Source organism: Pelecanus crispus, chromosome 11 (assembly GCF_030463565.1).
Source record: "Pelecanus crispus isolate bPelCri1 chromosome 11, bPelCri1.pri, whole genome shotgun sequence".
Lineage (NCBI taxonomy): Eukaryota > Metazoa > Chordata > Aves > Pelecaniformes > Pelecanidae > Pelecanus > Pelecanus crispus.
The window spans coordinates 32,892,490-32,907,129 of record NC_134653.1 but is presented as its reverse complement, the minus strand read 5'-3'; the positions used below and the strand labels follow the sequence as shown (position 1 = coordinate 32,907,129).

Sequence of the window (14,640 nt, the reverse complement as noted above, 5' to 3'; positions counted from 1 at the left end):
ACATTTTTGCTGAACCATATTTATCCATTAAAACAGAAGAAATGTATATGTATGTGTAAGAGACAGTAATTCTACAAATATATAATGCTTAATATCTTCATCATTTTGGTTGCTGTTTTTCCCTTCCCTTTCCTGATGCCCTCTCCACTAGTAGTAATCAACAGTTCCTGAACTGAATTAACAAGAGGTACTGTCCTTTTATCCTATCTCCTGTTTCTCCCCCACCTCCCATCTCGTTATTTTTGTCCCACCAGTGTTCCCTTACCCTCGTATTTCCTTCCGCTTACTGTAGTGGTTTGATTCACTGGTTGCTAATCGTAGTCTTGACTAATCCATTGTGTTGGCTTTGCTGGTTTTTGTCTTTCTTAATAGGAAAGGCTACCTCTGGAAGAGTTGAGTTTGTGGTATCAGCAGGGACTTACTAACTGCATGAATTGCCACGCTAAATATAAAATCAACAGCTATAACTTACTTGCAGTTGTATGAGTTCATTAGATAAAATATTCCAAACTTAAACTGGTATGCTAGTGACCTTGTGAAAATACTGAAATGCAGGCAACTCAACACATTCTAATAAAACAATAAAAATAGTAATCTACTAATTGGGATAGAAAAGCAAGATGCTGCACCAGCATTGACACGACTCTGAGACAAGACTTGCTCTATGCTGTGTTTCAGGACCAACCGTGCTTATAAAAATACATCTTCATCCATGTGAAAATATGGATCAAAAGACCTTAAGTTCATTTTGGAGTCAGTGGGGTCAGTCCTTGGCTTATGTGATTTATACGCCAGAAGACAAGTGTGCCAATGACAAACTGTCACCACTTGTGGATCATCCTAAGATCAGACTTTATTGAAGAGGATTTAAAAAAAAAAAAGTTACCTACAATCCCCAGGCTGTAGAAATGTCATCTTATTTTCCCCAGGTCTTTTCTTCTCTTGGAATTATTTCTGATTATGCAAAGAGAAGTAAAAATGATATTTAATTGGAATAGTAGCCTTTTACTTTTCCCGCATAAGGCAGTAATGACAAAGATTAAATGTCAGCAGAGAGTCTGATCAATTTGGGTTTTTTCCCCACAACTGTGTTTCTTCCCTTTTGTTCTCCCTTCCCTACCTTCCTCAACAGAGTTGAATCGCAGAATTAAAACGCAAATGATTGCTGCAGTCGTGATTGAAATCATTAGCACAACAAAAAGCTTTGTTATAGCAGAAAACTTCATCCCTTTTTTTTGTGTGTGTGTGTGGTTTTTTTAATAGACTGAGCTGAAATTCAATTGTTAATTCTATTGCAAGTTGATAAAACCTGAGGCTTGGTTCTGACTAGTGTTACGTGTAGGTTCCTCTGAAATGAAGTCTTTTTTTTATGTCTTACTTTCAGAAAACAAATTATTTTTGTTCAATTTGTGCTTTCCACTTGCTATTCATATGTGAGTAATGTACTGTAGTTCTGTGAAAAAACATTAGTAGAGTTCCATGTTCTTAAGTGTTGCAAGTTCTTCCCCCCTCCACCCCCCCGAGGGAATTAGTTTGAAAAAGTTCTTGAAAACCACTATATACTCTGGTCTTGTAATGTGTAATAAGAGTTGTGTGCTTATGCAGAGTTCAGTAATCTCAGTATAACTCTGCAGAAGTGCTGATCGCTGGCCAAAGGACGCAGCCATGGGCGCTAGCATGAAGTCTTTTCATAGCCCTTGACAAAAACATTAGTTGTTCTTCAGAGCTGTTTCAGTATACCAGTGCACAACTGTAAAACTTAAAAAAACTTAAAAAAAAAAAAAAAAAATTACTTATTGAAATATACCAAAATAACTCTTTGCAGACATTCTAGACTAAAGAGTAACCTGTTAAACGTAGTGATCTCCTTATAGGTTTGCTCCACCCCATCAGATACCAAAATAATCACAGTGTAGATCTTCGTATTATATGAACTGCCTAATAACATATCTAAATCAGATATTTAAAAGTCAAGTTTTATGCAAATAATCTTACAGAGGTACATTATTCCTATTAGCGTAACAGAGTAATGGTTTATACTTCCATTAAAGTGTCCTTGCAATCTTTAAAAATGTATATCCAAGTATAAATTCTTTTACTCCTAAATTCAGCAAAAGAGTTTTGTCCACTTCTAATGACATACCTCGATAGTTTATATTTCTTTAGCTGGCTGGTAGGTAACTATAGTTCTGAAGGCATGTAGTGAATACATGCATGCATGGTTTTTTACATTAATAAATGACTACTGAGACCTGTAATTCACTGCATGGAATTAAGGATTGTTACCATGGACATTATACTCTTATTCACAGTATGCATATATCTACTTTATGCATGAGATGTCTACACGGTCAAAAATTTGAGTTATTTGAAATAAGTATTCTAATTCTCTCATTAATAACATGAATTGAAGATGCATCAAAATTTAAACGTGATTTGTGGCATGATCTCATAGGAATTTTGCCTTTTGTTTTCCTATAGCTGATTCAGGATGAGATAAGGCAGTTAGTGAATTTGCAGACCAGCAATTGGGGTGCCGGCAAGAGCAGAAGTTTGTCTGCCAAGCTTACAAACACTTTTTCATCACCAGAAAGTCAAATGGGGATGCATTCTGAAATCTTTGAAGAAAACAAGTGCGTTGTCAACCAGCTTAGATCTAATGAAGCAGAAAGTCAACCGAATGCATCTGATCTGCATCAGGACAGTTTTGCAAATGATGCTTCCATGAATAGTGGGTACGGTACGCTTTCTGCCTCCGAGCTGAACCCTGGCAAATCTAACGACATTAACAAGCACACAGACTACGTGGACAAAATTTCACAAGGACAGGGTGATGCAGCAGTATTGCAGAGTGATGCAGTTGTAGCCAGTGTTCAAAATAAAAGAGAACTTTTTCCCCCAAAAGTAGAGGAAAATTTTTCATTAGGAAGGAATGATATTTTAGTTTTTCCCAATGAATTTGACCATAAAACTGATGAAGCTCAATGTGGAAAAAAACCCAGGTAAGCGATAAACTTTCCAAATAAAAAATTTATTGTAGACAGTCCCCATTCAGTAAACAGCTGTTGGTAACTGGAAACGTGTAAGAATTGAATGGAACCTCTTGATTGTAAAAAATACTATGCTGCTTAGTAAATAAAGTTATTTGTTTAGCCTAATGTTTCTACATGATGCATATTTGCATCTGCAGTGTTTTTCTGTTGTAGATGCGTTGGGGGAAAAGTATGACAATCTACTTTCTTCTGCAATTGTGAGCTAAGATACAGTTTGTCTATAGCATTTATCTGCACGCCAGAATTTTAGGTGCTGGTTACCAATTTTATATGACTTGATATTTTGCCATTGTGCTCAACCAGTCTTTTTTGCTAGCTTATATGCATGCATTACAGTAATGAATTGTATCAGACAACAGCCAACCAGGTTTGGGTTTTTCTGTTGGTTGTTTTGGTTGATCTTTGTTTTGTTCGAGTCAACAGGTGGGTGGATCGACCCAAGATTTTTTTGAAAGATTGGCTAGCTAATTTGGCAATAATACCGACCAAGGACTGCTGTAGTTGCACAGAACTTAACAATGTACTTTACTCTCCCTGTCAGGCTAGGCTGTAATGGCAGTGGCTTCATGTGGTCATGAGCAGTGTCAGAGGTCTTGTGGGCAGCGTGTTGCCTGTGAGTCCCTGATAGCAGTTTGCAGAGGGAAAAACTTTCTCTCTATTGGGAAAACAGAGAATTGTGAAAATGAACTTGCATGTTGCTAGTAGATAATGAAACACAGAACCAACTTTCTTTAGAGAATTTGGTTTGGAAATGTCTTATTTCGGCATATAAGGTAGATCATAACCTCATTCATATGTATGTTCTCTTCCTCCCTTCTGTTGGGATTTATTCCAGTATTTGATTCATGTTGCACAGTTCCATGAGGGGAGTAACTGCAATTCATGGACAGCCAGGCAAAATTAGAGCTGGAGAAGCTCAATTCAAAAGTGTTTTTCAGTTTGAAAAACCTTTCTAAGACAACTTTTGAAATCGGTCATGTATGACTTTTTTTTTTTTTTGTCCTTTTTATAAAAAATCCCAAGATTTTTTTCTCTGAAATTGCTTTCTGTTTTGTATTATGAACTCAGATGGAAGGAAGAAAGGGTTCAAACCAAAGTGGAATAGTTCAGTTAACCCAAACTGTGGTGGTGGTGGTTGTTGTTTAATTTTTAGTTGTAACCTTTTTTCATTCTTTCCACTGTATGTCCCAAACTGGGACAGTATGTAGTTTTTCAGAGTGTCACTTCTTAACAAAATGGGAAAACTGTTCCACCTCTACCTCTAAGAAGAATTTCAGGATGTCTCTATTTGTTTCTGTTCTTATGCCTTTTTTTGACTGTTTCCTTCTATATCTTGTTTTGATCTTTCTTATCCTTGAAGATTCTCTTGAGTTGGAAGGCATCCTTAGCGTGTCTTAGCTGACATCATTGTTACAACCAGACTGATAACATAATAAGAAAAAACCACTGCATTACATTCCAGCTTAATTTTGTGGGTTTGATCAGTATCTGCTTGAACAGAACAGAAAATAGTTGCCTGGCTAAAAATATAGAGCTCTTTGTTTTTTTTTTTTTTTTTTTTTTTTTAAGTAGGAAAGCCATTGTGATTATGGGTGCAGTTGATTAGCACCTTTCCTTTCAGTGGTTTGTTTCTGTTGTTGGTTTGCTTTACTCTTTTTAAAAGAGCCCTAAAACATTTCATCATTCATTACTTAATAGTTTCTCAAAAATGTACAAAGGCGGTGGAGTTTTAGTGCCTATGGTTCACCTTGAAGAAGAAATTGATTTCATGTCTCCACTGAAAAGGGCATATGTACTTATGGTATATGTGTGTGTTTCTTACTGTCTAGTAAATCTTTAACATCATGGGCACAAAAGTTGAAACAAAACCAACCGAAAAGAATAAATGCTGAAGAAGCATGTGTGAACTCTATGCAAGAAAATGAGCAAGCAAAGAAATTACCACTTCAGAATGTAAGTCTCTCTTTATTTTATGATGTGTTTCTAATTTTATTCTTGTCACTGGTATGTTTTCAGTGTTATAGTATGTTCTGATTCAGCATGTGCTTTCGTTCTTAGCTTTAAGCATTTGAGTAGTGGTGTTCCCATTTATATGTTTAAAGTTCATGTGGGCAGAGTTTGCATCTTGGATCATTCTATACTTGCTCACATAGCTATTTTGGCTTATTTTATTCGTTGCCTAATTTTTGTTTTAATTTACCCAAGTGGCACGTGTTCTTTTCTTATAAGAGTCATATTCTCAATTGAAGCTTCAGATCATGGTAACTTATTGTGCCCTATAATTTTTGGAGAGATCGTTGATTTTGGCTGGTAATGTCTCTTTTAGTAGACAGAACTCTCTGCGTGTGGAGGCATTAGCCACTTGGTTCAGGACAGAGAGTATTCTTCCAGATTGGGATTTTTCAATTGCAGGGATTTTTTGGTTCAGTTTGGTTTGGGCTTTTTTAGTGTTCTTGGCAGTCTCTTATGCTAAAATCCAAACATGTGGTTGGTATTTTTTCTTTTTAATTCTTTTGTATTGTTTATGTAAGAATGATACATTCTTTTATGCCTGTGTATGACTATGGTTTGGCTAAATTGAACTACTCCGAGTGCAGTTACAGCACTAGTTACTAAAAGTAACCAACCCCCACAGTAGACATTTAGGAAATCTAATTGGCTCTTTAGAACAATTTGTAGTGATGCCTATTGCTGTGACTGCTGAATCGGCTCAAGATACTTGTTTTCAGAAGAATTTGGTTCATCCCCCTCCATATTCTTGAGTTAATGATTGTGTATGTCCACAAACCTGATTATTTTGGGGAGGGAGGTTTAATCACATGTAATATTTCTGATCCAAAAGAATGTTACGCAACCTGATTGTATGAGTAATCATCATACATGTAACTATGAAGTTTTAGAATTGCTTTCAGTACATTAATTGTCACAAACCTCTCCCCTTATGCTATTTTTAAGGAAATAATTCCTGAAACTTTGTGAATGACTCCACCTACAAGAGGATAGGAGAACTAGCAAATATGAATCACTTGATTCAAGGCAGGGTCTGTTTTCTTTCCTGTGGTCACTTTGAGGGTGATCCAGAAAGGGTAAGAGTAGCTGTTTGTACTTGCTGTCTCTAGCCTTCTATTGTCAGTGGAAGCAAGATGTTACTCTAAGGGGATATTTCAAACCAGGAGTCAAATTTATCTGCTGTGGGTTGTTGCTTTTCTCTCTCAGCTTTTGAAAATACCTTTATCTTTCTATTCCTTTGTAAGAATTCAGTTGATACCCCTTCATTTTCCTTTCTTCCTCCTTAGGCAAAGGAGAATACCTAAATAAAAACATTAAGAGGGACAAAATAGCCTTGAGGTGAGATGGTACTTCATGCAAAAACTTGAAAAGCTTTAGTTCTAAATTTATTTTTCTTACTTACTTTTGTTAACTCAATGGTTACTATCCTGTTTTAGTCCTCAGTTGTGTGAGCTGTCTAAGTTTGCCAAGTAGCATGACTATTAAGCTGCCGTAATGGAACAAAAAGCCCTAAGTATGGTAGAAAAGAGCAATGTGAGATGACCATTTTAAAGCTAGCTGCCCTTACTCAGTTGCTCTTGTATCACTGTGTTGTGTCAATGACACTTCTTCCTTTGATTAAGGAAGAGGAGAGTTGTAGCAAATTTTACATTCTGTGAATTTTTTTTCCATGTGTTGGTCCCACCCTTTTCAAAGTTGTTTCTATAATTAGCTGGGGAGGTTGCTTAGAAGGTTTGGAGTGGTGAGAAGAAGGGTAGGTAGTATCTTGTCTATCTAAGATGATAGTGTTTACCTCCAGATTTGTGGTAGGTGGAGTCATAACAGTTGAATATAAGAAATTCCAGTCTTAGGATGAGGAAAGAGTAACACTTTATTGGTAAGTCATTCTTCTATATACTTGCACCTCTTAAGGAGCAAGAAAGTTTAGATGACTGTCCAAAGTGTGGTTTATTTTAACAGTTAATCTCAAAAATGGTCCACAAGCGGACAGGCACATGACTTAGAAAATATCAGCATCTTCTAATTATGTGGCTTAGCTTAGTTCCCCTTTTGGCTGTGATTGCCCTGAATATAAATTGTATAGGTTTGGATCGTGCTGTATAATTAAATTTAATCTCTTTGCTTAAAAAGACTAATAACATTTACATGCAATTTTTTAAAAATTCTACGCTTCATTTTTTTTTTCCTTGCCTTGTGATTTTCCTTATAAATTTGTTTTTTCCTTTGTAATTTTAGACAAACCTTACTGATGCTGCTTTGCCACCTTACACTTTTTACCTCAATCAACCGAATGAAAGTCCAAATTCCTTAGTGTCTGAAGCTTCAGGTATAGTTAATTTCTTGTACTTAAATTTCCTTTTATTTTGAATTCTCATTTTTTAAAACTCTTACTAGAATGCATCTCCAGTAACTCTGGGGAGGTGAGGAGGGTTTGAGCACCGACAAGCTATTAAACTTCGACGTAGCATAATTCTGCTTTTCTTGCTCTTGCGTTTCAAACTGATGGTAGCTCCTGCGTATCACTGCTGGCAGATGTAGGACATGCAGCAATTTTTTTCTTCAAATTTCTCAACGTTTCAAAGCTGAGCTGTATGTGTAAAACTGTTTCAATAATGTAATTACTAAGAAAATCATGGTGGGGTATCAAATGATCTTTCAAGTGTTAGCATCATTGGTCTACTAGTCACAGGAGTGCATGGTAAGAGAGGCAGAATTCCTGTAAGCCAAGGGCACGATTCAGTAATTGTGTGAATAGACAAGAACAAAATAATGTCGTGTGTAATGTGGTGATTCTTTAATTTTGGGCTGTGGTGTGTGCTTTTTTGTGTTTTGTATTGTTTTGCTTTTGTTATTTTTGGGGGCGGGTATGAGGGGTCGTTGGTGGTGGTTTTTTGATGATGTGCAGTTGGTGGGTGTGGGTTTTTTTTTTGTGAAAGCTGAATAACTAATTAGCATATTTTGATCATAACAGGGTGGATTCATTTCAGTAACAAACAGGTGCACAGAGATGCAGCCCTGCAAACTGTGTCTATTTATTACTCCTTCACAACCCATTGAGAGAGGGACACATATAAGAAATTAAAGTGGGAGTGGGACTGTAACTGTATCTGCTGCATCTGTATCTTGTGCCGTCCCTCTTAGTCCTGGTAGTCTTTTTGCATGCTGTAGAGTGCTGTTGAGTACCAAACCATAGAGTTTGTAGTATCAAGTGGCTGTCTAGGATTATTCCTTGGGTAATACAAGTATTAAGTGCTATACTGGAATCAGTAGAAATATAAAAGTTTGTGGTAAATGAGGATTTGTTCCTTGAACACCAAAGAGTAAATATATGTTTTCACTGATTTATAGCTTTCGTTACTGATGCTGTATGATGTAATACTGATTACGTTGCTCATGCTTTGCATTGAGATTTTTGTAACTTCTGGTAACAAATGCTTTAATGAGATTCTTACAGTAATAGATGCAAATAATTGTATGCACCATTCTTGTTAGCTAACAAAGTAACATTTTACTAATAGATTTTGGGATTCCTGTTCTATAGCTGTTTTCTTTCAATGTTTCTTCTTATCAGGACTTTCGTACTGGAAATTAGATGAAAAGGAGATGTATCACTCTTTACCAGAGAATTTCAGAAGCGAGTTCACTGATATTTTCTCCACAAAAGTATCACCAGATCAGGTAAACTTTGTACGTGTTTTAGAAGTTGTCTTATAGCTGCTTGTCGTCTTTGCTTTTTTCCTATGGTGGAAAGAATCAGCCCTCCAGAAGCTAACTTTTCTGTGAGAACTCTCTTGTTAGCTCAGTCTCTTGTATTCTGTTCCTTCATTATTCATTCACCCCCGTTAATGTCACTTGGAATTTATTGACCTTTTGTCACTTAGAAGAAATTGTGTGTATGGGAGATGAAAAGAGACTAACTAGTCCATTAAAGGTGTATGTGCCTCATTAAAGACCCTTTTTTAAACTGGGTGCATTGAATAAAGCTGCCTTCTGTTCTGAACTGCTTTATTAGCTAAACCCACCCCAGAACTTGCTTATCTATATTGGAGATGGAGGATTGTGTTCAGAAAAAGTAATGTAGCAATTTTGCCTGTTGAAGTTGTCTTCTGCTGATGAAACGAAGTTGTCGTCATTGAAGGATATTTATCATAAAAGACAAAGGGAAAATAAGCAGCTGCCAGACCAGAATTTTATGCCTTCTTCCCAGTCAAGTCACCCACCAGAGGTAACATTAATTTCTTTACTTCACGTCTCAGTTTGAAGATACAATCGGTTACAGGCTGGTTTCACATTGATTGGTCCCTGCTGCCACCTCCAGTGTTGTGCTGGAACAGCAATTTGTGCAGCTGTGCGAGGAACCAGATTGGGAAGGGATCCAGCTGAAAAGAACCTCTAAGAATACCCTGAGTAAACAAGCACCTTTGCTGCACAACCTTGAGGATGGCGCAGGGATGAATCTGCTTATGCTGAGGCTGCAGCTGATGAAATGCATGTGGAACTGCAGTCACAGAAGCAGGGTTTTCTTACTGCTGCCCACAAGACAAATTCATTCCACCCGTGAAGCAGAAGAGGTGCAGGTTGTGGAAATATTCTTTATCATATCTGTTTCTTTATACAGCTTTCAATCTTGTACAAAATGCAGTAATGATGGCTACTATATGACTATCTTGTTCATATAATCCATGGAGTGATTTTTGTAACTGTACAAAGTTATTGTTTCAACCTACAAGCAGACAGCATAGTCCTTCTATCTACATAACTGAAACTTCAAAGGTTTTCTAGACAGCTGCAGATGTTAGGTATGTCTTTTATTCTTAATGAAAACTTAGAAACTCAAGTTGTAAACGTTGGGAATATGTATCATCATCTAAGGTGTTAGAGGTCTGTCCCTTCATCTTGCTTGTCACTACCAAATGATTGTAGTAATATTTAATATAATTCCTGCAATGTACTATATGGATTACTAATTTCTTCAGATTAAACTCCATTTACAAGAACAAAAGTTAAATCACTTTTTTTTTTTTTTTTTTTTTTTTACCATTATAACTTATTTCCTAGATCTTGACATTGGACCCAACCCTGCATATGAAACCAGGTCAGCAGAACCCAGGACGCTGTTTTTTCAACATTCCTGAAGAGGCTACTCCTTTTTCTCCAGACTCTATGGCAGAGCCCGGGTTTTCAAGTCATTGTGACACAGACTCTTTTTCACAGACAAGTAATTCATCTCAGTTAGATGATTCTCCGAAATATCCTGCCAGCAGCAGAGCTGTGCATTTGGACCTCTGGAGAAATCACCCGTTCCAAAATGAAAACAAGACCAGCTGTCCCTTTCCAATGGCATATATGGATGCTAATAATGATAATTTAGTCAACACTGAGGAGGAAGAAACACTGACTCTAACTCCATCTTCTATTACTCAGTGTGCTGACAACAGTTTGCCAGAATGTAGTCTTTCAGTGACATCTGTTGAAGATCCTGTGATAATGTCAAAGTAAGTTGTTTTGTTGTTTTTTTATTTTTTCTTTCTTAAAAGTCGTAGAGTTGGTACTTTCATAAAAGAAGTGAAACTTAACAATACTAGCAAAATGAACAAAGTACGTGAGTTCTGTTTGCTTAGAACATAGCTGGACATTGCTGCTTTTTTCTTTTTTTTTTTTTTTTCTCCCCTGAAATACAGATGGTGTATAAACAGAACAGTTCATTTCTTAAAATTGTCTGTCTTCAGACCATAGTATTCAATCTTCTTTAGACCATACTGTTTAATCTCAGGCACAATATTTGTGCTCTGTCTTACTTGGATGTCAAAGCCTTAACAGGAAGGCAAAAGAGTTTTCTATGTTTTAATGCTTTGGTTATTTTTTTTATATGTTTAAATAAAAATACATACTTCCTTCATAGGCTGTATGAGGGAGTTAATTTAGGCAGAGAGTTTCAAAGTTCTGTGGGGGTTATGTTTTCCTATTTAGAGTCAAATGGTGGGAGGAGCACAGAATTACTGTACTTAGGAAAGGTAAATATCCCCCATTCGCTATTGAAGCACTCGTGGTTTGCACATGGACAAGCAGACATGGCCTATACTCCATGTGTGAGGGCTTATGTAGGGGTCATGGTTTCAAGACAGTTCAGTGTTTGGGTTTTCCTATTTGAATTTTACATGTATAGTTTCTAGTGCGTAGCAAAGGAGGGAAGAGAGTGTAAAGCTTTGTATTGTATTTGTATATATTATTAATATTTGTATTAATATGAAGACTTCTGTGCAAGCCTTAGGTGTCTGACACCACTGCCTTAGATAACGAAGCTTTCTTTGCTTTAATTTGAATGCAGCAAGGTTCTGTAAGAGATATATGTGCTGAGTTCATGATGTGTGAATGAATACAGCAATGCATGGTCATGTGGATAGCTGGAAATTTTTTTGTTCTTAATTTTGAAAATAGGATTAGGCAGAACTTGAGGGAAAAACACGCTCGACACATAGCTGATCTACGAGCTTACTATGACTCTGAGATACATAGCTTAAAACAGCAGCTAGAGGCAAACCATAAAACTGCTGCATCTGAAGACTTGAAGAAAATCAATCAAAATCTTGCTGACAGGTACTGTTTGTCCTTACTTGTCCTCATCCTCTGTTACGTGGTTTCTTTCCCCTTTAAAAACTGAGTATGCTTGTTTAGAATATCTTGACAAGTTTATGCCACTCTTCAATTCTGAAGAATTCATGCCTCTGACGCATATATTTTCCTATTAAATATAAATTTTGCATTATTTAATGCAGCTGTTTAAGATTAGCTTAAAATTATTGTTAAGCAGCAAGTGCAATCTTTGGACCAGAGGTCTTGTTTGACCTGATTTTTGCTGAAGCCAGTATAAGTTTTGCTCAAAGGCTGGCAGGCAGAGGTAGTCCGAAGCAATTTGTAATGGGACTATCTGTGTTGTCAGATAGTGCTCGCCTGTCATGCTGCTGAACATCACCCTTTACCTTTCATGTCAAAACTACAGATGATACAAGACCAGTCTTGAATTCAGTGGTAACTTTATAAAGCCAATTTGCCAGTCAACACTCTTCGAACAGATATTACCCCTGGAGTCTGTGTGCCTCACCTATATATTCCATTAGATGCAGCTTGAATGTTTGCTGTATATAGAAGTTTGATGTGATTTTCTTTTTTTTTTTTTTTAATACAATTATTGCCAGTCAAAATACATACTGCAAATTTAGACAGCTAAAATACTTTACAAAATTTATGCCCTTCAGAATAATTGAAAAAGTGTCTGGGTAGCTGGGACTCTTGTATTTATCTTCCAGCACTAGTGTGTTCTAACTATTAGAAGTGACTTCTGAGCAGTCGTTTATTGAGTTGAAGTAGCTTGCGATATGATTTCAGTCATTAATTATCACCCAGCATCATCAGTTAGCTGGAGTGGAACTCTGCTGTGGTGCATCTCGGCTGCTTTTGGTTCTGCAGCCCTTACGCTCTGAGCCATCTGGAGCCTCTGCACGTGTCCCTGGTTTGCTGCTTGCCCACCACAAGCACCACGGCCCTTCCGAGCAGAGACGCTGGGTGCTTGCTGCAGTGGCTGAAGACTATGGGAGGAGGTCGTAGGCTGGGCACCAAAATTTGTGGGGATGCTTGAGGAAGGAAAGAAGGCTATAAAATGTACATTCATTATTTTTAAACGTCAAGAGATTTTTGTAATCTGTATCATCTGAATAGGTGTGATGAATTAGATGCGGCTCTGAATGAAGCAAGCGCTCGCATAAAAGCCCTTGAAAATAAGAATAATATGCTAGAAAAGCAAGTGGTAAGTATGTGTTCCTAGTTCAAGTTGCTTTTTAACTAAAAGGGTAAGAGAATGCACATGTTCATTATTAAGATGATCTGTGCCTCCTTATCTTTCTCTCTTTTTATTTTCAACCTTTCTCCTTAATATATGACATCAGCTAATATGTTACACCGGTGACTTCTAGCTGAGTTTCTTAAGCGTCCCTACTTGAATCATCAAGACTTTTGCTTATGAACAACCTTTCCAGGTTATCAGGGATCAAACAAAGTTTAAGAGTGAAATACTGTGACGCGTTTATGATGTGTCTCTTCAGAATTTTTTTTTAATTTAAATTATTTAATTACTTTTCTTTTTGGCTTCTTATTAGAGCTGTGATAAAAGCAAGTCTCATCTGCACTGGTGCAAAAATATTATCTTTCTAAGTATATTTATACAGTCTTTCTGGCTAGGTCAGACCAGTTAGCTTATGACTGCATAGCTGTATCGGTCAAAGAACAGGACGCTTTGTCATGAAAGTTACACACCTGGGGAGAAGAATTCATTCCACCTTTTTTAGCCATCTTTCTATGCTGGGAAGCAAGACAGTCGGCTGGGATTAGAGGCATAACCTCTAGATGTTTTAAGTCCTATAAAATAAATACATCTTTTGGGTTTTTAGTCTTAATTTTCATTCGTCACAGAAATGAGCAGAAATCTTGTTTAGTTAATGTACAGATGTGCCCTTGTTTTCTATTTCGATGATTTTAGATTATGCTTTGTACTGAAATAAAAATCTGCTAGGTAAGCATTATAATGAACGTTTTTTCTCTTACAGACAGATTGGAGAGAACACTTTTATGCAGTCAGTAATACTTCCAAAGTTTTGCAAGAACGTATCGAAGAAATGCGCACAAATAATAAAGAGAAGGATAACACTATCAGTCGACTAAAATCAAGGCTTAAAGATCTAGAGGAGGCATTTGAAAAGGCTTACAAGATATCTGATAATAAAAATACAAGGCTAAAGGAAGAAAATAAAATGTTTCAAAATGTAAGAAAATGGGCAATGGTGTTTACAGTTGCACAGCATGTTATGAACACAGCAAGTCCTGGGTGTTTTGGAAAACTACTCAAAGTTTACTGTTGTAAAGCCTTAATGCACATCCAAGAGAACAGAAATTATTCAGCTGACTACTTAGTAGGCTAGGTGTTAGATGATACCGTGGACCTAATAGATACTTAAAAACAATTATTGAAGACAGCAAGTGTGTACTTGATGTAATAATACTTGTCATAGTCTGTCTCAGGTATTTTATTACTCTGTGTGCTATTAGTTTGTTTTATCTTTAGAGGTATTACAGGAAATTATTTTGGAACAAGTTATTTTTTCCTTTCTCAGGCTTAGTATGGGAATGGACTGAATTTCTTCCATAAGTCATCACAACTTGCTAAAACTGTTAATTTTGTGTAGATTTTAGACTGAATCAAAGGAATTAGTCCTTTGATTCTTCAGTAATAGCTTTATAGAATGTTTAAATAGATTGGCAAAATGGGTATTAGCTGGAAAAGCTACTTCATGCTTTAATTCCTTTTTTTACAATTAAAATTTCAAAATACAAAGTCAGCTTTAAAGTCTGCAGGAATTTTATTGGTTCATTCGCTCCTTCAGCTTCTTTAGAGGTAAATCATTTGAAAATTAGAAATATGTTGTGTAAGTAGCTCTGTCTCCTCTTGTCCCATCTAACTTTTTGTTCCAATTGGAAGATGCTAGAACTTAACTATTAAATACTATTGAAGTACACTCTGTATCCC

General features: G+C 36.5%; 1 protein-coding gene across 4 annotated transcripts in view; it reads left to right on the top strand.

Moving 5' to 3' along the window:
* MPHOSPH9 (M-phase phosphoprotein 9) overlaps positions 1 to 14,640 on the top strand; it is a 31,770-nt gene that overhangs the window by 5,726 nt on the left and 11,404 nt on the right. For 3 of the 4 annotated variants that reach the window (XM_075718492.1, XM_075718491.1, XM_075718493.1), the window contains exons 8-16: positions 2,482 to 3,002; positions 4,883 to 5,006; positions 7,299 to 7,389; positions 8,635 to 8,741; positions 9,163 to 9,288; positions 10,122 to 10,558; positions 11,502 to 11,660; positions 12,780 to 12,867; positions 13,664 to 13,879. In XM_075718492.1, coding sequence (XP_075574607.1) covers positions 2,482 to 3,002; positions 4,883 to 5,006; positions 7,299 to 7,389; positions 8,635 to 8,741; positions 9,163 to 9,288; positions 10,122 to 10,558; positions 11,502 to 11,660; positions 12,780 to 12,867; positions 13,664 to 13,879 — 1,869 coding nt within the window. Of the gene's footprint in view, positions 1 to 905; positions 930 to 2,481; positions 3,003 to 4,882; positions 5,007 to 7,298; positions 7,390 to 8,634; positions 8,742 to 9,162; positions 9,289 to 10,121; positions 10,559 to 11,501; positions 11,661 to 12,779; positions 12,868 to 13,663; positions 13,880 to 14,640 lie in introns of those variants that run through there. The other variant, XM_009489682.2, reaches the window with a different exon arrangement.